Source organism: Aulonocara stuartgranti (assembly GCF_965226115.1).
Source record: "Aulonocara stuartgranti genome assembly, chromosome: 11".
Taxonomy (NCBI): Eukaryota; Metazoa; Chordata; class Actinopteri; order Cichliformes; family Cichlidae; genus Aulonocara; species Aulonocara stuartgranti.
In genome coordinates, this window is record NC_138947.1 from 29,600,266 (window position 1) to 29,624,404 (window position 24,139).

The 24,139-nt window shown below is 41.3% G+C and overlaps 2 protein-coding genes across 4 annotated transcripts in view; both read left to right on the forward strand.

The window, feature by feature from the left end:
* Window positions 1-1,198, forward strand: part of dop1a (DOP1 leucine zipper like protein A) — a 30,832-nt gene extending 29,634 nt beyond the window's left edge. For both annotated transcript variants that reach the window (XM_082551461.1, XM_082551462.1), the window contains 2 exons: window positions 290-419; window positions 588-1,198. In XM_082551461.1, coding sequence (XP_082407587.1) covers window positions 290-419; window positions 588-896 — 439 coding nt within the window. In that variant the 3' untranslated portion in view covers window positions 897-1,198. The remainder of the gene's footprint in view (window positions 1-289; window positions 420-587) is intronic.
* Window positions 1,199-2,535: 1,337 nt separating this feature from the next.
* Window positions 2,536-24,139, forward strand: part of snap91a (synaptosome associated protein 91a) — a gene marked incomplete at its 3' end in the record, with an annotated part of 41,165 nt that continues 19,561 nt past the window's right edge. The window contains exon 1 of one of the 2 annotated variants that reach the window (XM_082551463.1): window positions 2,536-3,072. In XM_082551463.1, the coding sequence (XP_082407589.1) occupies window positions 2,880-3,072 (193 nt within the window). In that variant the 5' untranslated portion in view covers window positions 2,536-2,879. Of the gene's footprint in view, window positions 3,629-24,139 lie in introns of both variants that reach the window. The other variant, XM_082551464.1, reaches the window with a different exon arrangement.

A 24,139-nucleotide genomic window follows, 5' to 3' on the forward strand; every position in this document is an offset into this window, starting at 1 on the left:
ATCCTACCATGTAGATTCATGGATTTTTTTTTCACATTCTGTCTCTCACAGTTGAAGTGTACCTCTGGTGCAAATTACTGACCTCTGTCATCATTTTAAGTGGGGGAACTTGCACAATCGGTGGCTGACTAAATACTTTTTTGCCCCACTGTAATTTGTTTAGGTAGAAGTGTGTGCCTGTGTGTCAGTATTTGAGATGTGGAAGGGTACATTGTGATAATTGATTATGTGAATTTCACTCCTTTAAAGCTGTTCTGAGTCAATCTGAGTATGTCACGCCTCATTACAGGTATCGCTGGGCCTTCATCCCAGAGGCGTCAGACGATTCAGGGTTGGAAGTGAGACGTCAGGGGATTCACCAGAGAGAGTTTAAGCCCTACATTGTCCGACTAGTGAAGCTGCTGAGGAAACGAGCCAAGGTATCTCATCTTCTCTTGTCTGCACAGGTTATTAAATAATGAAGATAAATGAGTGCCTTTTACAAAGAGGAAAGTGCTTGTTAAAAGAGGCTGTTTTGCAAATTGTAGTTTTTGCGGGTTGGCAGGTGAATATTCAGCTTCAGTAAATTATTTGCCTCCTCCTCATAGAAAAACCCAGAAGAGGACTGCTCCACCCAAACCCTGTCCTGGGAGCCAGGTCACCTAATGCTGACCCTCTACGTGATCCGCAGTATGGAGCAGCTGCTGCCCTTCTTCAACTTGCTCAGCCAGGTGTTCAGCAGCAAGGCCAGCAGCCGCTCAGGCCCCGCCTACGCTCACAACCGCACAGATGCCTCTTTCCCCAGCCACAAGGAGGGCCACAAACTGGAGAGCCAGAAAGTGTTCTGGAGTCGAGCTCGACAAAACATTGAGGAGATGGTTGAAAAAGACTTTCTAGAGGGGCTCATCAAGACGTGAGGTCAAAACAAGCGGAGGGAGAGGGAACTAACACACAACTGATCAACACTAGTGAACCTCAACCTGTACATTAAAAAAACTATATGGGACTATAAACTTGGGGAGGAGTTTGTACATTCTTTTTTTTTTTTTTTTTATAATGATTTTTCTTTTAAAAGCTACTTTATTGATTTTAATTATTTGTATATATGGAGCAGCTTTGATGACTTTCAACATTTCATGTGAGTCCTTTAGGATAAAGTGAAAATGCTGTGCCATTCCATATCGATGTGACTTAATAAAGATTTCTAATGAGAAGTTTACATCAGCTATGTTGTTCTCTTTCTAAATATTAAGAAAGAACTTACACTACGCCCCTGCCATTCAGTCTAAGTCTCTTCAGTCTCTTCTCCATTCTCATCTGAGCAGGTGTAGACTGTGTATAAAAGATAGACAGCCACTACCGCATTGCCCGTTGGTTTCCACATTAGCTTTGTCGTCATCGGAATCTTGTTTTTCTGGAGCCAGCCATGACTACAGTTACTCAAAAAGGGTCGAGTCCTAAGTTATCAGCTGATGCTAGAGAACATAGAAAAATGTGTGAGCGCAATACACAGACACACCTACCTGCTGTTTAGTGCAGTAACGGGGTAATAAAATACTAGAAAATGCCTAAAACCAAAACTGAAGCAAAGACTTCTCTACTGCACAGAAAGCCATTCTTGTCAGATAATTCCATTTAAGATGCAAAGCAGCGACACCACAAAGGCAGTCAAGAGGTCAGTTTGTCTCTGAGATGACCATATCAGTATGGACTTTAGATGGTACCCTTTTAAGTTCCTGTTGGTCAACTCCACCTACATTGAGTAGACACTCAGCAGGAGAGGAGCAAAACAAACATTGTCTGCAAGGGAGTCCTAACAACAGTAGCCTGAGCAGCTACGTACAGTGGCTTGCAAAAGTATTCGGCCCCCTTGAACTTTTCCACATTTTGTCACATTACAGCCACAAACATGAATCAATTTTATTGGAATTCCACGTGAAAGACCAATACAAAGTGGTGTACACGTGAGAAGTGGAACGAAAATCATACATGATTCCAAACATTTTTTACAAGTAAATAACTGAAAAGTGGGGTGTGGGTAATTATTCAGCCCCCTGAGTCAATACTTTGTAGAACCACCAATTACAGCTGCCAGTCTTTTAGGGTATGTCTCTACCAGCTTTGCACATCTACAGACTGAAATCCTTGCCCATTTTTTCTCCAGAGTAGTCTGATTTGATAACTGAGAGATGAGCGCTGTCAGATGGGAGAGAGGTCACAGCTGTTATTATACCCTATTAAAAATAAATATATTTAAAATACATTTCTAAGTGCCATGAACAAGTATTGTATTTTATATGTAGGTCTTTCCAATGTACATTAACACATTTTAATGTACATTTTTATGAAAAACGACTGATAGAACTGCATAATGCTGATCAGAAAATGTGATTGAGAGCACGACGCCAGAAGACTTCAGCACCACGGACAGGGCCGAATCCGCTGATTGGCTGCGCGTGGTTATATAAAATCGTGCTCCCTGAAGCTGCACGCTTCTTATGACCTTCGTAGTACGGAAGCAGCATGACAGGCACCAAAACCCTGTAGAGTAGCTGTATTAACCCTTCACATCCTCACGCAGCAACCCCATTCGCCCACCTCCCCACCTCGCTCGCTTCTCCCTTGAGCTCTCGCGATAAAAGAGGCTGCAGTGGGGTTGGTAACACTGCGTCACCTGACTCAAAGGAGGGGGCAGGGCGTGTTGAGAAATATAAATAAAATAATAATTAAATAAACGGAAGGATGTAAGTCCACCGAAAGCACCGCCATCCAACGACCCGGTTTGAAGCGCGCATCCCCGGAGCTGACGGTGAGGAAGGCGCAGAGGAAGCGTAGGGCTGCAGAAGGAGAAGGAGAGAGTGAGAAAAACAAACAAACAGAGAAAAAAAACGCTGCACTGGATGGTGTGGGATGAAGATGATGATGTTCCCCTGCACGCCCCGCTGATACTCAGGGACTATCAGACTGGTGGTGGTGGTAAGGATTATCCAGGAGACAAGCGGAAGGAAGACAGGGAGGAGGGGAGGCAAGAGAGAAGCATCATCCAGGGAGGACGGCATTGTGAGGGAGGCTGTCCGACCATAACGCGGAACAGTAAGAAATTCATTAAAAAACGGAGGGGAAAACACTGAATTAAAACCTGGATTAGCGTTTTACTTTTTTGCCCTCTCCTTTTTTCCCCTTCCCCCCTTTTTTTGCATATAGACTGTAGTTATCACCGGATACTGGAATTCAGGGAAGAAAGTCAGTTCATGATTGTTCCAGAAACGCATGCAGATCCAGCAGATCTGAGTGGGAATACCAGCTCTCCGCTTGTTATGCAACTCAAATCAATTGCGGCTCTTTAGAAAGTGCCCTAATATTTCTTTTCCTGGAGCCTGTGTCTGTGTGGTGTTCTCGAGGGCGGCTGGGATTACTGAGGCTGCTCGCTCATTCCGGCGTGCGTGTGCGTGTGTGTGTGTGAGTAGGGGGGGGTAGGACCATATTGGAGGCTTGCTGGTTGTACTCCGCGGAGAGAAGATGTCGGGGCAGACGCTGACGGACCGCATCGCCGCGGCTCAGTACAGCCTGACGGGATCCGAGGTGTGCCGAGCGGTGTGCAAAGCCACCACGCACGAACAGACAGCCCCGAAGAAGAAACACTTGGAGTGTGAGTACATCTACGTCTAAGTAACCCCTCCATCTATCCTTGTCATGCACAACTAGGCCTTGCACCAAAGCCATGATGGTTGCCCCCCACCCCCACATCCGTTACTCCAGCGTGTCTTAATATGCTTGGATGGGTTTCAAGTCATAGTATATACTCACGTGTATGAACACACACACACACACACGCATACACACACGTACTACCGAAAGACCACCAACAGGAACTGCTTTCAGTCTTAACTGACCAAGCCAAAGTTAATATATAATTACATGGCCTCTCACCCGCTGACTGTGCATTAGTGTAGAGCCAGAATAGGGAAACCACAAAGTCTCCAACCAGATACTTACAGATAAAAGTCCCTCTGATTGCATGCTATCTCTCCCTCCAATGCTGCTCTTATGCTAGTTACTGCATAATTAAAAGGCTAAAAGTAGTTTCAGTACTACTAAGCACACAGGTGGGGTTGTTGCCTGAGACCTTGTCCTCTATGGTAGCACTGAAAAAACTGCCAACATATTTATCACAGATTTCTTTTTTCGTTTCTTGGTGCAGTTTCTAGATGTCTTTCATTGCACGAACAGGGTTGTCAAATGAAGGAGCAGGCGGTGCCAATTCAATAAAAAAAAAAAAGGCTATTAGCTTTTTGGAAAGGATGGAATGGGGCTGTATTTACTGATAACACACAATTTCAGGGACAGTCAATATCCCCAGTGGTCATCCATACATAAAGTAGATTGAACTCTCCAATGACTCATGTGCAGAATAGATAATAGTGAACACAGCAAAGGTGGAGGTTTCAGTTAGAGTGGGTTTTTTTCAGGATGCAAATGAATGACACAAGGCCTTTAAGTATTTTTGCCAATAAATATGCAAAAAACAGACCAAGCTTGTGCATTTGATCTGAACACATACATGTGAATAACACAGCCTTTTGCTTTTTCTGCACAATGATATAATACAGCTTGTATTAAGATATTCAACACACAAAATCAATTTGTCTATAATATAAACACCATCCATGCATCACATCTGGGAAACATAAAGACTTGGCATAAATAGAAATACATGGAATGTCCTCAGTCCTCTTCCTACACCAATGAAATCCGTGATCCCTGACTGGATTTTTATCCAAGGAACCTTTTGCCCCCAAAATGAACGATTTAGTGCATTTATTTGGTTTTGGAATAATTGGAAACATTAGGAAGTTATTGAAACAAGCTGGTGAGAGGTCAGTGAGTGCAAGTCACTGAATTGTTGAGGTTATAGGCATCTATATAGACAGAAACTAATGGAGGAAGAGTTACGGCCGGGATGGCCGATGTGTTTGAGGTGTGGACCCAAAAACAGACATGTGAGAGAAAAACGAAGTATAACAAAAAGCAAGCCGTTTATTAAGGGTGATATCAAACAGAAAACAAGGCAAGGTGAGCTGGGGAAAAACTAAACTAAAACCTAAACTGGGATGAACTAAAACTAACATGAAAACTATGCCATGGTACCTGAACATGAATCGGAACAGGTACATCTGAAAACTGTGACAAGAAACATGAACCTGAACCGAAGCATGAAAATAATCCTGAGACCGGAAGTACATGACGCGAGACAAAGAGACGACCCAACAGAGGGGGAACAGAGGGAGATAGAGGACACAGAAGGGTAATGAGGGAAGTGGAAACACCTGGGGAAACACAGCTGACACAATGAACCTGACGCCACAGGGGAAGCAAAACTAAACACACTGAACATGGAAACACAGACTTTCAAAGTAAAACAGGAAACATGGAGAGATGTGAACTGGGACACACTGATACAAGAGACAGAGAGTCGGAGTGAGAGAGGGACAAAGAGGAGAGAGACGCAAGGGGAACCTACCTAGACAAGGAGATAACATACGACAAACAGAAAAAGACTCATAAATAAGGAGACATGGACGATAACATAAACTACACTAAACTTCAACTACGATGAACTAATACAAAATAACCCAAAATACTCTGTCACAGACCCCGCCCCCTGACAGGGAAATTATTGTTTGTGTAATTTTAAACAGGCAGAATCACCAGGGTTGGAAATATAACGGTGAAATCATTGTCTATCAGTGTCCAGGCATACATGCCCATGCCATGATGCTTCCTCCGCCGTGTTTGACAGATAGTGTTGCTTTGGATCATGAGGTGTTTCTCTCTTTCGCAATACTTCTCCCATCATTCAGCTGCAAGTTCATCTTGGTTTCACCATCCACTTTTTTTGTCTTCTTCTTCTTCTTCATTTTTTTTTGTTGCAGATTTTCCTTTAGATGTTTTCTGGCAAAGTCTAATCTGCTCTTCCTGTTCTTGAGTGTAACCAGAGGTTTGCACCTTGTTGTAATCTCTGCATATATCTGTTTATGAAGGTGTCTCTTTATTATAGACTATGTGACAGTGATACCTCTTCCTGTGTGAGGATGTTCTTGACTGGGTTAGATGTTGTGAAAATGTTTTTTTTTTTAATAATGGAAATAATTTGCCACTTCAGTTGTCTTCTGTGGTCTTTCAGGTCTTTTGGTGTTGCTGAGCTGCCAGGTCCTTGTTTTTAAGAATAATTCAGATTGTTGATTCGGCTGCGTCCATAAAGTTTTTCCTAGTTTCTCTTTCTAATAGGTTTATTTTGATTTTTCAGCCTTATTATGTCTTGTGCTTTTGGCATCATATTGAAATACAGTGATAAGCTATCAAATACAAATTCAACACTTTAAACCAACTTCAGACGTCTGCTTCACTGGGAACAGGCCTCACCTCAACTAATCGTCACTCAATTGTCCAATTAATTTTCAGTCTTTATTAAAAGTCTGCAAAGCCTACACTTCAGTCACATATTGATTGTTTGAATCTACCATGTTGGTGTATAGGCAAAAAAAATACAAAAATGTGTCTTTTTCCAACAGCTTGTGGACCTAACTGCACACATAAAAACCTGTCTGTAGCCATTCACAGAAGTAAAACACCTAGCTTGCTCCTACACTAAGCTAACAGCCTTGTTAGGTTATTTTATCTTATGTTAAAGTTAAACATTTCATTTTAAACATGCTTCCCCCACGATATTAAAAATAAATAAAAACTATATATTAAAAGGAATTTGGCAGTGACAGGCAGAACATGCATGGAGGTAAAACTCCTTGTTTCAACTCTTACAAATAAGTTGCATTAGCATAGCTTACTGTAACTTTAAGCTAGTACCATTTAGCTTTTAAAATCTCTGCTACAAGTGCCAACATGCTAAAGAAAAAAAAAAAAAAGAAGACCTGAAAATCTTTTAGCTGAACTTATTTTAATTTAACATTTTAAATTCATGGAGCTCTTGAGTTCATACTGTTTTTTTCAATCAAACTGCTTCATTGTATGTGACAAAGGTAATTTGATCTGCAGGAGAAGCAGCCTTAGGTTAAATTGTTTGACATTACATCCTGTTTTACCCATAGCTGACATTTACCCAGTGTGCTGCTTGGAGAAAAAAATGTCTACTTTTACCGCTAGCAGAAAGATGCATCATAATCATCAGTGAAACTTGTTGCCAAGATCCTCCAACACCGCTGTAGTCCTGTTTTATATCGACATGCTTGGCATCCATTAATACCCCTGGAAATACACTCTGTCATCCACACAATCACATGGATTTATGTATGTGTATTTGGCTCTAGGATACTCTATTACTGAAGCAATTTACATATTTTAATAACATAAAGATGCTGCAATGATATAACTGATTGCCTTCTTGCATATCAAATCCTTGTTGTATTTCATTTTGGGAGCTTTTTGGCTTGTAATGTGACGCGCTGCTTCTCACTCTGCCTGAAACCTGACAGCAGCACATTTTTTGTCCCTCTCCAAGTGAATAGATAATGTTTGTAGTTGGTCAGTCTGTTGTCAGTGCAAAATGATACACTAAACATGTACTAACTTCACTCTGCAAGTCATTTAAAAAGGGAGGGGAGAAAACATGCTGAATTGTAAAAGGGCACTTTGTGTTAGGAGCTGTGTGCTCAAGGTCTAAAAATATCTCTCATGGATTGTTCCACTGACAGCCAAATGTGTGTTCGTTTGGTTCAAGTGACATCCAGGGGAGTAAGCTCCACAAGCTGTGATCCCCAAACCGTGCAGTGAGATAGAGAGACAGGAGAAAATTAGAAGTTACTGTATTCAGACTGAATCAGGTGCTGTAGTGTTTCTGAGGATGAAAAGCACAATAAATAGATGGTATTAGAAAAGAGTGGGATGAGAATATAAGCAGACATGTCTCCAGGTTCATGCCTCTTTACCTTGGGTTTTTAAAAGGCTGGAGAAAACAAAACAATGATGAATAGTTCAGTAAAGTGTGTCTGTGGAGGCTTAGCAACTATTTGATATCACTTTAAAAAAAAAAAAAAATTTTAAGAGCCTGACAGATGACTGAGATGCAGATCGGAAGTCTTTTAAACTCTTAAAAGATTAGTGCTCAGGCAGCAGCACAGATTGCCCGACACCCCACATGCTATGAGTGTGTCTTACAGATGGATCTTGATATCCTCCACATGTCTGCATGTGTGCATTCACAAACCTTTGGCAGCATCCCAGCATGAATAGACTTGCATGTGGATCCAAGTGAGGAGGTGCAGCTGGGAGTCAAGTGCTTTAATGGGCCAAAGTTTTAAAGGGGATGAGGATTATAGCAGTGTACAAAGATCACTTCTAAAAAGTCTGGTAGTTTGTGTCAGTCGCACAAAATCTTAAATATGCACTGAACGTGTGCCATAAACAAAGAGTCACTGCAAACACGCTTAAGAGATTTCAAGCTAATTTAAAATCCAGCTTTTATGAGGAAGGAAATATGCTCACCAGAATTTCTGGCATTTTTTTATAAACAGCAGAAAAGTCAAGCAGGCACATTTAATGTTCCCCTCACCCCCAACCAGTCATGGCAGATGGCTGCCCCTCCCTGAGCTTGGTTCTCTTGGAAGTTTCTTCCTGTTAAGTGGGAGTTTTTCCTTCCCACCATCGACATGTGCTTGCTCATAGGGGGTTGTCTGACTGTTGGGGTTTTCTCTGTATTATCATAGAGTCTGTTCCTTACAGTATAAAGCACCTTGAGACGACGGTTGTTGTGATTCGGTGCTATATAAATAAACTTAATAAAAATGAATTAATATCAGGTGTTCTCATTGTTTTGGTGTGAAGATGAGGACATCTGTGTGAAAGCACAATTCCTGAACTATATGTGCACAATTAGGGGTTAAATGTATTTTTTTTTACAAATGTGTTAATGTTTCAGTAAATTACATAGGCTAACTTTAAGTTTAAATGAATCAGTAGAAATGTTATTAGTGTGGCCATCTGCCATGCTGGCACGCACGTACGCTCAGAGGTTCACAGTGGAGTGAGAAATGACACAAGCAAGCCATGTTCACCACACTTATCAATGTATGAAACAGAGATGTGTGGGATGACGGTGAGATGCTGCTGTTTTGAAATATTAGAATTTTAAAGAGGCGGCGGCTGAGTAGAGAAATGCCACCGCATCTGATGCTGCTCCTCCATTGTGGGCGTGTTCGAGATGCCGCTTTGGTTCTTTCTGCCTAGATTGATTGGAGTCAGTGGATTACTCAACATCTGCCACCGTAGCACATTGAAACAGCAACTGCGACAAAACTACTTCAACCATCAGGTCCGTTTTGTTATTACCTGCAAAGACAGTTTTCTTTTTCACTGCCTTAGAAATTAGGAGTTTATGAGCAGTGCTTCAATGCCTCTCTTTGCGCAGTTGGTCAACAATTTCAACTAGATACAGGCCTAGCGTGTGGATCAGAGGACACACAGGGTTTCTGCAGCCTGAAGGGAAGCAACTAGATAACTAGTGTAACAGGATTTTAACATCTGCTAAATGAAGATTTCTTTGTTTTCAGGGACGGGCACCACAACTCCTGCTGCTGTTCCTAATAGCCTCCATCTCTAGCTGCCACTGCTTATGTTGCCCCTCACCTCTTAATCCTCATGCTGTTTAGGGAGCTATAACAGGTTTACAGTTTGAAGGTTATATTTTCAGAAATGTATGGCATCATGTTCCACCTGCTCTTCTCTTTGCTTCTCTATATCTACACAATATTTAAACCTTTGCAATGTTGATTATAATGACCTGATTAAGCGTCACAGCTGACATTCTGTCCATTTTTTTCTGCAATCATTATCACCAGCTCTCCGACCGCTCTAAATCCAGTCACTCTGATGAACAGGGGGTTTTTCATTTTTTTACCCAGAGACACGATTATACTCTGCTTAGAGCAAACACAGGATACAATACCTTCTGTGTGTGTGTTGGAGGCGGGGAGAAACGTAAACAGCGTGCTGAGTCCCCTTTGGCTGCTATGGTGCTGTTACCACAACATGAGTCACCATCAATGTGTTACCATGTTTGAGAGGCCTCCTGCCTCCTCATAGGATGGAGGATGGGGGAAGGGGCTTGAAGCGTGTCTGTATTCGTTTACATGGTCAATGTTCAACTTTATTTGCCCTAAATAAAGGCGGTCTAGTGCAGACAATATCTCTGTAAAATATCCATCTTATGGATATTTGTTTTTATGATTTTCCATGTGCAAATGTGATAGAATGGCAACCCTGAACAAGTCACTAGCCTTTCACAGGGCAAACATGGAGAGACAGGCGATCCTTCACACCTACAATTTAGATTCATGTCTCTGCACTGAGGGATTAATCCAGAGTGAGCATTCTGGGAAGCACACTTTCCCGCATAGCATTAGATGCAAAGAGTGATATTACTTCTGTATCTGTAGCAAATATGAAGCCACAGGCAGGTTAGCATGGCTTAGCTTATCTTCAGTGGGATTCAGAGACTTGGCCTTCATTCCAAGCATGGTGGAAATGCTGAAGACATGCCCAGTTTTCTCTGTAACAGCAGAGGCTTGGCATGCCTGAAATATGTCAGTAAAGCTGACACAAAGTGACATCTTTTTAAGCACCTCCACTTGTTGACCCTGTGCTGTCAGTGTGGATATCGTCACAGAAAGTGCTGGCTGCTTCTGCAGTGTACATTTTCATGCTGCTTCGGTTAGATCCTGTGAGCTACGAGTACAATCTAGTGCTGTAATCTTACTGTTTTTGACACCTGCGACAGCTTGCTGTTGTCACAGTGTGTGAGTGTGTGTGTGCACGTTTGTTGAAAAAACTTTGTGGTGACCAAAAATTGGCATGCCACTATACCTGTTGGGACGAACCGTCACCAATTTGGGGACAAAATGCCGGTCCTGAAAAATTTGAAGGCATTTTTGAGACTCAAAATGTGGTTTTAGGGTTCTGGTTATTACCAGGTATTACTGCCTAATGGAAAACCCCAAATACGTTTCAAGCTGTGCAGAACCAACCGGAGTACAAACTAATGTAAAAGGGCTAAAAGTTGCCTGTTTAGCAATTTAAAATTTTTTAATTATGAAATTTTGTCCAAAGCATTTGCCACATTTGGCTGAACACAGCATGTCAGCATGTTCCCGTATACCTCTACATCCGTCCCGTGGCTTTCGTCCGCAGTGCAATCACCCAAAAGTGCCAACATGCTGGCAGTTCCATTGGCAGCCAGACGTACCCAAGCCTTGAGCCTGCTTCATCTCAAGAATTGTTCCTTCTTTTTAACCACACTTTCTTCTTTCTATCAAGTTTAACAGTGTTTACATTTTGTTTACCTGCTTCGTTTTTGCTTTTTTACTCAGCAATACTCATTCTCCATGGTTTCATTATCAACTTCACTCCTAATTTCACTGTATTTCAAAGCTAAAAAACAACAAAAGCTTTCTGATTTCTACCTGCAAGCTTGCCATTCTGTATTCTTGTGCTTGGAAATTGTGATGGACCAGTTCCCTTTATAACTCTTAAAGATTTTTGCTTAAAATGGTGCAGCTGGGGAAGAATTCTTCCTTTTCTTATACTGACGCAATGTCCAAATAGTTATGGACTGTGATATTCATTTTATTTATTCAGACTCTCCTGCATCATCTCTACTCCCACTCGTTCTTCTTCTCTTCTGTATACTGTTCGAGTGCAGTGTTTGCCTAATGATGAGCTTCAGAGAACAAGTGCAAGAGTAAAAGGAGGTTGTTGAGAAGGCTGGCCATGTACTGCTGCGCTGATCGCACAGCGGGGCTCTGCAAAAGCCTCCGAAAGTCTTTCTAATGTCAAGCAATGTGTGGGAGGTGCACTCTTCTACCAACAGTGTGTGTCCAGATTAATGAGCCGGGTTATGGATCCCCCATGCCGCTGTTATCCGACCATCTACTCTAAATGTGAGCACCAGATTGAAAGTATTTGCTCCTTTTCTCTTAATTCCTCCCACCTCTTACCCTCCCTCTCAGGCCTATTACTCATATTCTTTAGAGGTCGCAGTGCCCTTGAGTTTGCTAGCCTGAGAATGAAAACATGCCGATTACAGTGAAGATGAATCTTTTGGGGCAGAGGGGGTTATTGTGCTTAAATGGGCAGGACTGGATGCAAGCGTACACTCCTTTGTTCTGGTATGCAGGTAAACAACAGCAGAATCTCCCACAGTAAAGGGGCATGTCTGTACCCAGGGCTGCATATCAATAATGCAGGGAGGCTAGGGTTTCCTGCTGTTTTATTAGGCTGCTCCTTCTATCTGCTTCAGGATCTGACATTTGCAATAAAAAGCAAAGTGTCACAAGAAAATGTGACTCTACTTCAAAACTACTTCAAGGCTAGATTGTTTTCAGTAGTTTGTTACTGCTTCTGTTGATTCTTAAGAGTTTAGTTGAACCCACTAAGTTCAATGTTATCATTGATAATGGCCCTAACCCTGACCAAAACTCTAACCTTTGGTAATCATGTTAGTTATTATTAAACTGTTCTCCTAAATCTTGACAATGAAGTTGCATAATAATAATAATGATAATAATAATCTTACTATAATTATCATATGTACGTATGTAGTCCGTTCCTTAAGTCCTTGTTAGTGAATCTTGATTAAACTTAATATATGAATTGCTTAGGGTATCAGTATCTATATAGCTTTTGGGAATTATTTTATTAACATTCAAATCCTTACAAATATTGTATACTACAAGCACTACTAGCTGATCTCCGCTAACAACCTGTCACCTTACGTGTACGTTACATCACATGTATATTATGTGTACATTGTGGTTTATAACTAAATGTTCCTAAACAAATTGTAGCACAGATGCAGTTTGAGGTCACTGAAATGTTTTGCCTTGCAAGTCTGTAAATAAGTGTTTATCAGACAGTGATGCTAATAGTAACTGATTACTTTGTTCTGCAGAAGGAATATCTAGCTTGCAAAGAAAAAGAAGAAAAAACACATATAGTGATATAATGAGGATATAAAGAATAACATGATTAGTTAACATACATGTCTGCCTTAATACCTTAATGAAGCGCCACAGACTTAGGCGTAGGCGAAGAAAGATGCCCAACGGATTTACTTTACCAAATGGACCATCCCAGCCTTGCCGTAATGGTCTATTTGATTCACCTTTTATTGTTTATTTTATTTTATTTTCACTTGCTAAATACGGGACAGACTTGACTGGGGAGAAAGAAAGAGGGAAAGAAAAACAGCGGAGAAGAGGGCAAAAAACAAAAACCAACAAAATAAGCAGACAAAAAATACATGTATCAATCACCTGGATCACCTGTTGAGAACGAAAAAAAAATGGAAAACAAGCAGAAGAAAACGAGAGCAATAGAATAAACAACATCACGATGATCTATGGGAATATAACAGTAAATACTAAATATTAAACATTATTGTGCAGCACGTAAGATCGACGGCGCACAGTGTGCTTTGAGGTAGGAGCCAAAAAGGGTGTAGTTTGTGTGTGTGTGAGCACCCGTGTGCACACCTGTGAGCATGAACGCGCTTGTATTTAAAAGTATGTAGTAGTTCATGTTAGGGCTGGGCCATATTATACCGTTCACGGTAATACCGGTATAATGTTAAGCAACGATAGGAAAATGAAATATCGCGATAGAATGGGAGTAAAACGCGCATGCGCAGTGCCTTTGTTTTCATGCGCACATGGCCGATTGTTGAGTGAAACAGATGAACCAGAATTGGTTTGTAAAAATGGTGCAACTTCAGTGATGCGGAACTGGTTTGGTGTTTGTCCGTCAGATACACAACAAAGCACATTTCTTTGCAGAACATGCAAGCGGGCGTTGTTATTGTCGTATTTGTCGGACTAAGATGCTCTTAAATCTGGGAGTAATCTGGGTCCTAAACTCCGTATGCTTCAGGTCAAACAACACTGCAGCATCACTGAGAGTTAAAAACTGTCTAAATTCTTTCATCTTTAATAAAACGATCAGCGTTGCTGCTTTACCAGGTGTAACTATAAAGTTTAACTTCCAGGCATCCATGAAAACAAAAGTTATTACATTTAAGAAGTTAGCAGGAAGCTAGCGGAAGTTAGCTCGCTAGTTTCGCTAGTTACCTAAGCATGATATAGCATGTTCTGACTGAGAGATTTCTGAAAAAAATCAAACGTACAGCTCTGCTATCACTTCCAACATAAATGAAGACAGGAAACTAAACAGCAGTGACGTTTGTAGGGTTACTGAAGTTGGGCTAGCTGGTATGTAATTATGTGCTACGTGATCGCTAGCGACACAGCTATGTTAGCATAACATAAACAGTGAAGCTGGGGGACGAACACTAACACTTTTCCACTTATAAAAGTTAACGTGAAGGTTCCTGATGGTTAGAGACAAATGCAATCGCATGGCAGGATGCTGTAAACGGACCAAACTTCAGTCAGGAGAACAACTGAGATAATCCATCCATAATACGAGGTTAGTCATTAATATACTGCAACAACATGGGAATAGAGCAGCTGTGATAGAATACAGCATTAATGAATCAATGGTACAGAAGTGGAGGAAGCAAGAAGAATGAGTTTAATAAAGTTTGATTTATCTGACTGCTTTGTTTCGCTTAATGTGCCTTATAATCCCGTGCACCTTATGTGGTCTGAAAAATGCGTACTGCACACTGCAGTTTAATGTTGTAAAGCACCTCTTTTTAACTTCAGTGGATATTATACATGGTTATGCTCAGGATATGTCAGCCCATTTCTACTGGAAATGCCTTTTGGTTAAACTTTCAGCAAGGAATTTGCATTTGCACTGTTACATTTTTATAAAGCTTTAATGTACATAAAAACCAGCTTCCTGTTTAAGTGAAAATAAATGGAAGGTTGTCTTTTTGCGCTAGTAATGTTGTGGAGTTGTATTTTGTCTCGCATCAATTATATCGTCGGTTATATCGTTATCGCAAATTTTCAAATATATATCGTGATAAATATTTTTGGCCATATCGCCCTGCTCTAGTTCATGTAATGATCTGCTAAAGGGTGCCATCTATGTTGAATTAGACCTCAGAGAGTAAATAACATCACCAGGTGCTATGTGCACACTTATGTGTGGTGTACCATGTTTCTTCTGTACTTCCTCACCTCTGGGCACACGTTCTGTAACAAACACACAGATAAATGTTTCTTTGTCAGAAAAACAAGTGCAACAACCCCCTAAAAAAGTCAACAACAAAAAATGTCTTGGCTGCAGCACATGGTTCAGCACACAGATGTTTGTCTTTGTCTGCTGAACCTTCCTCAGAGCACAACTTGCTGCACCCAAGAGAAATCCACAAGCTAGACAATTTTCTGTTTACACAGGGAAGACCCTCATACTTAGGGGAAATAAACAGCTAATACACTGACTAGTGTAGCAAAGGCCCACAGCAAGACAGAAGGCAGAACTGATTTAATATAAGTAAGTTTTTCTTTTGTTGTTTAATTTAAATCTCAGATAGCAACAGCAGTTTTCAGATACAGGGGATGTGGGCAAGAGGAAGGACAATTAGAGTAATTAGAGGAAGACTAATCAGTAAATATAGCTGGCAAAAACAGATCTGTTCACCGACAGAAAAGATTAGTCATATGATGAGCGATGAACCAGTCCAGTGAACAGTGAAGGTTCATTTCAAACTATATTATCATCACAGTAAATCAGGCTGTTCAAGGTCTATGGGCACATTTATATTGTACTGTGTAAACATGTATCTGGTACGGCTTTTCTGGGGCAAAATAATAGGTGTGACCCCCCCCCCAAAAAAATCCTTGGTATGGATGCTATCGATATTTAAATTGATCCGCCACCTTTACTGAGCGCACACCTTTAATGAGTGCCAGTCAGGCTAAAAAAGGTAATATCACTAACTAATACACCATGTTAGTTAACCATGCTAATACCTACTAATCGCCACCAAGCCAAGTGCCTGTCTCCCACTCTAACTGTGCTTGATCACATTTTCTTAAACTTCTTCTCTTTTATTCCAAATCGTATCATAACATAAGAATATAGCAGGACTTTTTTGCCTTTTTTTTTTGTAAGTGTCAACACAAATGTAGATATTTCTACACAAGCTAAGTGCGACAAGCCACTATACAGGATATAGCAGATAAGATCAGGACATTAATGCCAGATCAAAATAAGTTTTTCCAATTATTAAAAAACACTAATATACAGAAACAAATGAATGTGGGATCCTGAAAAAACAAATCTACAAACTCCACCAGCAGCGGGGTGAAGTGTCACCAAAAGCCAAAGCGTCCATATGGCGCTGCTATCTGTGTCCACCAGCAGTAACTGCAACATTATATGGGATGCCTGCTTGCTGCTTCCAGCCTCCACAGCGTCTGAATCCCAATGGCTTCCTCTTTGTTTGGCTGCCACACCGCATTGGTGCCATGCTACTATGGAGCGCAGTGCATTGTGGGTACAACCCCCCCCCCCCCCCCCCCTCCCCTTACATGTTGCTGAAGGGTGAAAGGAGCTATAAATAACCACTGCGCTCTCGTGGTCCATTCATGTGTAAACTCATGCAGCATGGCTTGTATCACGCTCTGCACACTCAAACACGCGTACACACACACATACATGCACACACTCACACTGCTTACTGAATAAACCAATATTCATGTTTATGTATCATCTGTTCAAATGTGGAGCTACTGTATATGGATATGACAAGATAAAATAACCACTGGTTATATGAAGGGTAAAGCTGAGTATTTATGTGGATTCAGAGCCGCTTCTGCTCTCAGCCATGTTCAGGCTGGTATGACTCACATGCATCTGGCTTTGGCTAGATAACCCCTATCATTTTGCTACTGTGAAGATGATTTCAAAGAAATTTCACCGCATCCTCGATGTCACTGCAAACACCAGAGCCTGTTGCCTAGGAAACCACCTTGGCATGTCCCAAGTGTCTCTCGACACATTGGTAAAAAATAATCTATGAAAAAGAACAGAAAAATGTCGAGGGTGTTGTTGGTGCAGGAGGCCTCGCTATGGCACATATATGTGTGCATCTTGTGGTGCACTCATGCTTGGTGGTGTGCCTTCAGTTGCACTCACATGCAGTGGTTTTGATATCGCTTACAGTTATTGATGCGTTAAAGGAAGAGCTAGTTGAAATCCGAGTCCTGCCACTTGAGAGTTATTGGGTGTGGCAGATGCTGCGAACATCCTGATAAAGCATTCTGTGACAGTTATCTGAACATTTAGGTCAACAGAGCACATGTTAAGTTCCAAGTGTGAGAAGATCGAGCCCAGTCAATATAATCCAGCAGCACCACCTGCTCAGGGAACACCTTTGCAACAGAAGTCTGCTATCATTTTTGCTGCATGTATACGCGCGTCATTTAGAGCTCCTGTTTGAATGAGCTCCTCTTATTCAAACAGGTGCGGATCTCTTGTTTTCTCTCCTCCTGTTTTGAAACAACATGATCATGTATCTCCCGTCTTTGTTCGGTACATTGCACAAAGGCGGCTCAGGTGCTGTGGTTGTAAAATAGAGCAGGAAAAATCTGTGTTTGTGTGCGCATGCACATTTGCGAACAAAATAAAATAATAAATGTGCGAAATAGTGTAGAGGCTATTATAATCTTCATGTCACAAATAACCTTGTGTAACGGCTAAACTGTTCCCTAGGCTTTAAATGAAGGACACAAGCTGTATGCTGATAAGGTATACTGTGGCCACAGTACAAGACTGACCCTCCTGTTTTTAAGCTATAATGGATGTTTTACATTTATTTTTCAGGAACAATCAATAAAACCAAAATTGGGGTTGTAATTCGCAAAATACCACAGAATGAAGCCTCCCAACTGTACTTTAAGCATTTCAGGTGCCTGAGTGTGTCCATGCTACTGCAGGCCATCACACGAGAATCCGCCTCACAAATATGTGTGTTTGCTACACTATATTGCCAAATGTATTCACTCGGCCACCATAATCATTGAATTCAAGTGTTTCACTTCCATGGCCACAGGTGTATATCAAGCACCTAGGCATGCAGACTGCTTGCTCAAACATTTTCAAAAGAATGGGTCGCTCTCAGGAGCTCACAGTGAATATTGTGATAGGATTTGCACTGTGATAGTGCAACAAGTCCAGTGGTTAAATTGCCTCACTACTAAATATTTCACGGTCAGCTGTTAGTAGTATTATAACAAACTGGAATGGAATAGGAGAGACAGTAGCTCAGCCACGAAGTTGTAGGGCACATGAAATCACAGACCAGGGTCAATGGATGCTGAAGGTCACCAACTTTCACCAGAGTCAATCGCTTCAGACCTCTAAACTTCATGTGGTCTTCAGATTAGCTCAACAACAGCACATAGAAAACTTCATGGAATGATTTTCCATGGCTGAGCAGCTGCATCCAAGCCTTACATCACCAAGCACAATGGAAAGCGTCGGATGCAGTGGTGTATAGCACGCTGCCGAGCTCAATCAACGGAGTCGTGAGCCTAACTGATTTTAACATAACCTGGATTATGTGGAGAGTTTTGGAATTTGGTGGACCTGACTACTAATAATTAACAGCAAACCTGGGAATTCATTTTTACACATAAAAGTAAAATTTCACTGTTGCAACAGGTGAACTATGACAAAAGATTTGAACCAGAATCTGGACTAGAAGCTAGGACTGTGCTGGTGTTTCCCATGCAGAGAGGGTGCAGACAGGCAGCCATGCCATAAAAATATTTATGATTCCATCTGCTGCATATTTCTGCACACAGTACACGGAACGTGGATCGAAACATGCAAATAGTTGTTAGTCAGGGTGATTATATCTGTGCGTGCTAGCACTCAGCTACGCTGGGTCCCCAGTGTCACTCGTTCCTACTCATACTCGCACGTATAAATAATTAAAAGGGAAGAGGAGGGGAGACAATGAGTCAGGAGTTCCTGCTGAATTGCTGCTAAGAATCTTAATCTGAACTGAGACTCTACCCACGTTCCTATCCTGCAGTACGATTGGGATTCGCTTCTCATGCCTTTTTGAAATATTTCCTTCGACTTTATCCTGCACAGTTTCACACAAGCAGATCTGACCAGATTCTTTATTTAATGTTCACAACCTGCAGCTAGAATCTGACATGCTGATTAGGGTAGATTTAAGCAAAATCTTTATGGAGATAGTAGATGTAGTAGCTTTGTATTTTGCATCACTGTCTTACAGCAGCACTGACCCTCACAGGAGGAAATACAGAGAGAGAGAGACTGACAGACAGAGATGAAAAGCGTAGGATGACGCAGGCTGCTGACTCATCAGCCCTGTAGGGATTATCCTTCACACACTTTACATGTTTGTGTGTTCGTGCGTGTGCTGTGGGCATGTGCACCGCCTTACTATTTGAGAGGACGTGCGCAGTCATCATTGCTGCATGATGAAAGCATGACAGAGGAAGCAAAAAAGCCAGCGGACTTGTAACACGACTGTCAAAGACAAAACGCCCTTGAACGCAATTTTTACATCATTATTCATTCATTTTCTCTCCCACCTACTCATACCGATGAATACAGGTTTTGATTTATTCATGGGATGAGGAAAAATTAACAGCAGTCCATAAATAAATAATTTTATCGAGAGAAGGTGCAGAGATACGTTTGTCTACACCGCTTGTGGTTCTCGCTGGAATGTCAATGAAAATTTTACTTTTGCTCAAAGCAGACTTACACGATGTCTCCAAACATCATGTCAAGGATGCTGAGTAAAGCCAGAGTCTCCATGAACAAAGACAAAGTCTAAATCCAGAAGATTCTTGTCTGACAAACATTCAGCAAGGTGCAGGAAACATTCCTTTGAGATTTTGGTCCACAACCTGAAAGCATGACATAGTTGCTGCAGATCTGTTGGCAGCTCATCTATGATGCTAATCTGTGTACCGTCACGTCCACATCACTGATTTCAAATGATGCTCAGGTGGTATTAGGGGGCTTAAAGTGTGCCAAAACAATGTCCCCCACATTATTATACCACCACTAGGAGTCTAAACCCTTGATACAAGCTGGATTGATCCATGCTTTCATGTTCTTTATGCCTAACTCTGACCCTACCATTCAAATGCCACAGCAGAAATTGAGACTCATCATACCAGGCAACATTTTTCAGTCTTCCATTGTCCATTTGTGAAAACTGCAGCCTCAGTTTCATGCTCTTAGCTGACAGGTGTGGCACTCAGTTTGGTCTTCTGCTGCTGCGGCTCATCTGCTTCAAGGCACAACATTGTGTCCATTCAGAGATGCTCTTCTGCATACCTTGGTATTGACGAGGGATTAGTCGAGTTACTGTTGTCTTCCTTTCATCTTGAAGAAGTCTGATCATTCTGCTGTGACCTCTAGCAGCATTAAGACTTTTTCTCCCAGAGAACTGCTGTTCTTTGGATATTTTCTCTTTTTCAGACTATTCTCTATAAATCAACCATGTGACCATTCAAGGAAAGGCAGTTTGGGCACTCCATTGAGCATTTACATGACTCTAGATGTTGGTGTCCACTTCAGTTTTCTGTTGATTAAAAAAAATAATAGATATGGAAACAAAAACATTTTATACTATTATACTAGCAATACAAAAGTTAACAAAACAATCTTCTATATAACTTTTTGAAACATTCAGTCTTATTTTTAAAGTAAAACTTACAAGTTCCCAATACTGGTTGCAGATTGTTCCTACTGTACGATGTACCAGGTGCAGATGCAGTGGCATTTAGTCAATAATAAGCCAAAGAGGAAAATTGAATGGACACCTCTCAGCTTTCCCCCCAGTGTGCTGCCATTAAGTGTGCAGACATAGATATGACACTGTTAATGAATCGACAAGACTCAACGGAAATATTTGGTGTCTGGCTTGCTCTGCTGTATCAAGGCTATTAAAATGACAGCGGTCATCTTTTCTCTGCCTTTCTGTCCATCACTTTGAGCACACATCTAGTTATCTCGTTCCTCACGCTTTCGCTGAAGGTATGCCTCTCCTGTCTGCCAGTGAATAGATTTCCTGCACAGAGGCTTTTCCGTTATCTCTAAAATGCTGATAAACAGGAGGGAGGAAACACAGCTAAACACTGGTCTTATTTTTGGGTGGATATTCGAAGCTTTTCGTGCTTTGTCCTCTTTATCAGCTTTATTTTTGAGCAACAAACATTTAATATTCAAGTGGAAAATGTAGGAGTTAGCTAACGTTATTTGATTGAAAATGTGTTTAAGAAATTAAAATGACCTTTAAAGTTGCTTTAATTAATTAAAATATAAGAGTTTTGTTAAGAAGAATGTCTCATGACAGTGACGTAAGCGAGTGCGACGTTCGTGACAACAGCTGTGTGCAGATCAACAATGGATAATATATTGAGTACGGGAGAGAGTATGAGCGTGCAGCGTTTAAAGCGTGGAAGTACTGACCTTACTTTGAGTTTGATTCCATAAAAAGTGACAAAAACATTAGTGTCCATTATGCGTGGGAAGAAAACTTCTTTTTACAGCGAAAAAAACCCCTAAACTTCCAAGCAAGCACCGAGTGCACAACGACGTAATGGGAAACTCACAGAGAAACTCGCGGATTCTTCCACTGACCGCGCGGCACACCTGCACCAGGGTAAACCTCTGCCTACCCCACTCCTGCTTTACAGGTGAAAATAGAGCAACAGGACCGCTAGTCTTTGACTTTATTTGTTTTCTGCTGTGTTTTACTTGCATCTATTTGAAAGACTGAGTGTAAACACAAAAAATATTTTATTTTATGTGCTGGAATGTGTAGAAAATAGGTTTAAATGTTAAACTAATTTCTTCCAGTCAGAGAATGTTGGATATAATTAAATTTTTGCTTGATGCATAAAGTTAAAAGATTAAAACTGATAAAACAAGTTTAAAAAAAAGAGACTTTTCCATTTGATTACATTTTATATGATGGATTATGCAGAAAAAGTAGAATTGGGCTAAAAGATCTATCGCTTTATCACCTATTCAGGTTGTAAATCGTGTTTTTAAAAAAGTAACTAAGTAATTAATTACTTTTGAAAATAAGTAATCAGTAAAGTAACTTTTTGGGGGAAGTAATCAGTAATTAGTTACTGATTACTTTTTTCAAGTAACTTGACCAACACTGGGCCAGAGGCTAGTAGATAGGTGGAATCTGTTAAATGACTCAAGAACATCAGCAGCTTAAAGTCAAATAGATACTACAGTCTTTCTAGAAGCAGGACCTGTTATTCAGGAGCCATATTGGAAGCACTTATTGGGAAGCTTTTTGAAAGATTCTTTCAATTAATTTTCTATTAAGTAGACATAAAGACTGCATTTATGGAGAGTCTGATAAAGAGAAAACATGTAAAGGTTTGCAGACTTTGTCCAAAAATAAAGTTGTACAGGAAAGAGTATCTCTCTTATAATGTCTACTGCTACGCAGGTCCTCACCTAGCTGAGACCAAGGATACCACACATTTTATTTAAGTTGAACCCAAATGTGTTCTGTCTTTAAAGAAAGTATCATCTACTCAATCATAGAATGATTACAATATTGAAAAAAACAAATGCCTGAATCCTAAATTGTGGATATCCTATTGTTGTGATCTAAAATGTAACACTAAATGCGATTAAAACACTAAAAATCTGGACTCCTGGGCTCAACGACTGCAAGGATCACCAGCCCGAGGAAAACACAAAATACACATGACCCCGTGACAAAGACAATTCATTCTTGAATGAAGACATTGATCTGACTTTTTAAAATTTTGCCAATTGTGTTTATTATTAATTTGGGAAATAGAAAGGGGGGGGGGGGGGGGGTTTGTAAAGAAGAAGGTAAAGGAAAGGGATAGAAAGAAGGAAAGAGATAGAGGAGAGAAAACCCCAACAATCCCCTCTGAGCAAGCACTAGGTGTGACAGTGGATAGGAAAAACTCCCTATAAAGGAAGAAACCTATGACAGAACCAGGCTCTAGAGGGGGCAGTCAACTGTCGGGACTGGTTGGGGGGTGAGGGTGAAAAGAGAGAGGGGGGGAGATGGGACAGGTGTTAGGAGTTAAAGGGAGACAGGGGAGGGAGAGGTGTCAGGAGAGAAAGGGAGAGGAGAGGTGAAAATTAAGATGGAACAGAGGTGGAGGAAGACGAGGTGACATCAGCAGTAGAAAAAGTAGAAAAAGAAGAAAAAGCAGGAGTGTTCTTCCTCCAGAAGAAGCGGAAGCGTTTTTTCTTCTTTTCCATGAGCTTTTGCACGAGCACTTTTTTGTCTAGGATGAGGGTTCGCAGCTGATCGATTGTCTCTGCATTCTCCTGCTCAAGTCTCTTGCATGTTTTCTCCACTTCTTCTAATTTGGCTTGTTTGTCTTCAAGCCTTTCTTTCATTTCTCTAGATGTTGCCTCCTGCGTTAGCTTTCCCTTGTGCAGCTCTGTATAACTCTGTTGTAATTTCTTGTGCGTGTCTTCCAACTGCTGACTGCTCCTCTCGATTTCTTGAAGTGTACACTGCAGGTCTTTGTTTGTTTTCTCTAGTTGTTGCTTTAGCACCTGCATCTCAGTGTTTTTGCACTTCAAGTTGTCTGAAAGTTCCTCGAGTTCTGTGTTTTTTCTCAGCATGTCATTGAGCTTACTCTGCATCTCTGAGCATTGGTTTTGCAGTTTTTCCTTTTCCCCTTCCAGTTCAGTTGTTTTGTAGTTCAGTTTGTTATAAAGTTCTTCCTAACTGGCAGACCACAGGCAGTAAGGATGGGCGGACATGTCTCAGCCTCCACCACTCTCAGCACTGGAGCCCCCCAGGGGTGTGTTCTGAGCCCCCTGCTGTACTCTTTGTACACATATGACTGTGTGGCCACTACCAGCTCCACCACCATCATCAAGTTTGCTGACGACACCGTCGTGGTGGGCCTGATCTCTGATAACAACGAGACGGCCTACCTGAAGGAGATTAGGAATCTGGAGAACTGGTGCCAGAGGAACAACCTCCTTCTAAACGTCAGTAAGACAAAGGAGCTGATAGTGGACTTCAGCACTAAGCAGGAGAGGAACTACCAGACCCCGTCATCAACGAGTGCCCAGTGGAGAGAGTGGACAGCTTCAAATACCTCGGAGTTCACATCACGCAGGACCTGTCATGGTCCTGTCACATCAACACTGTGGTGAA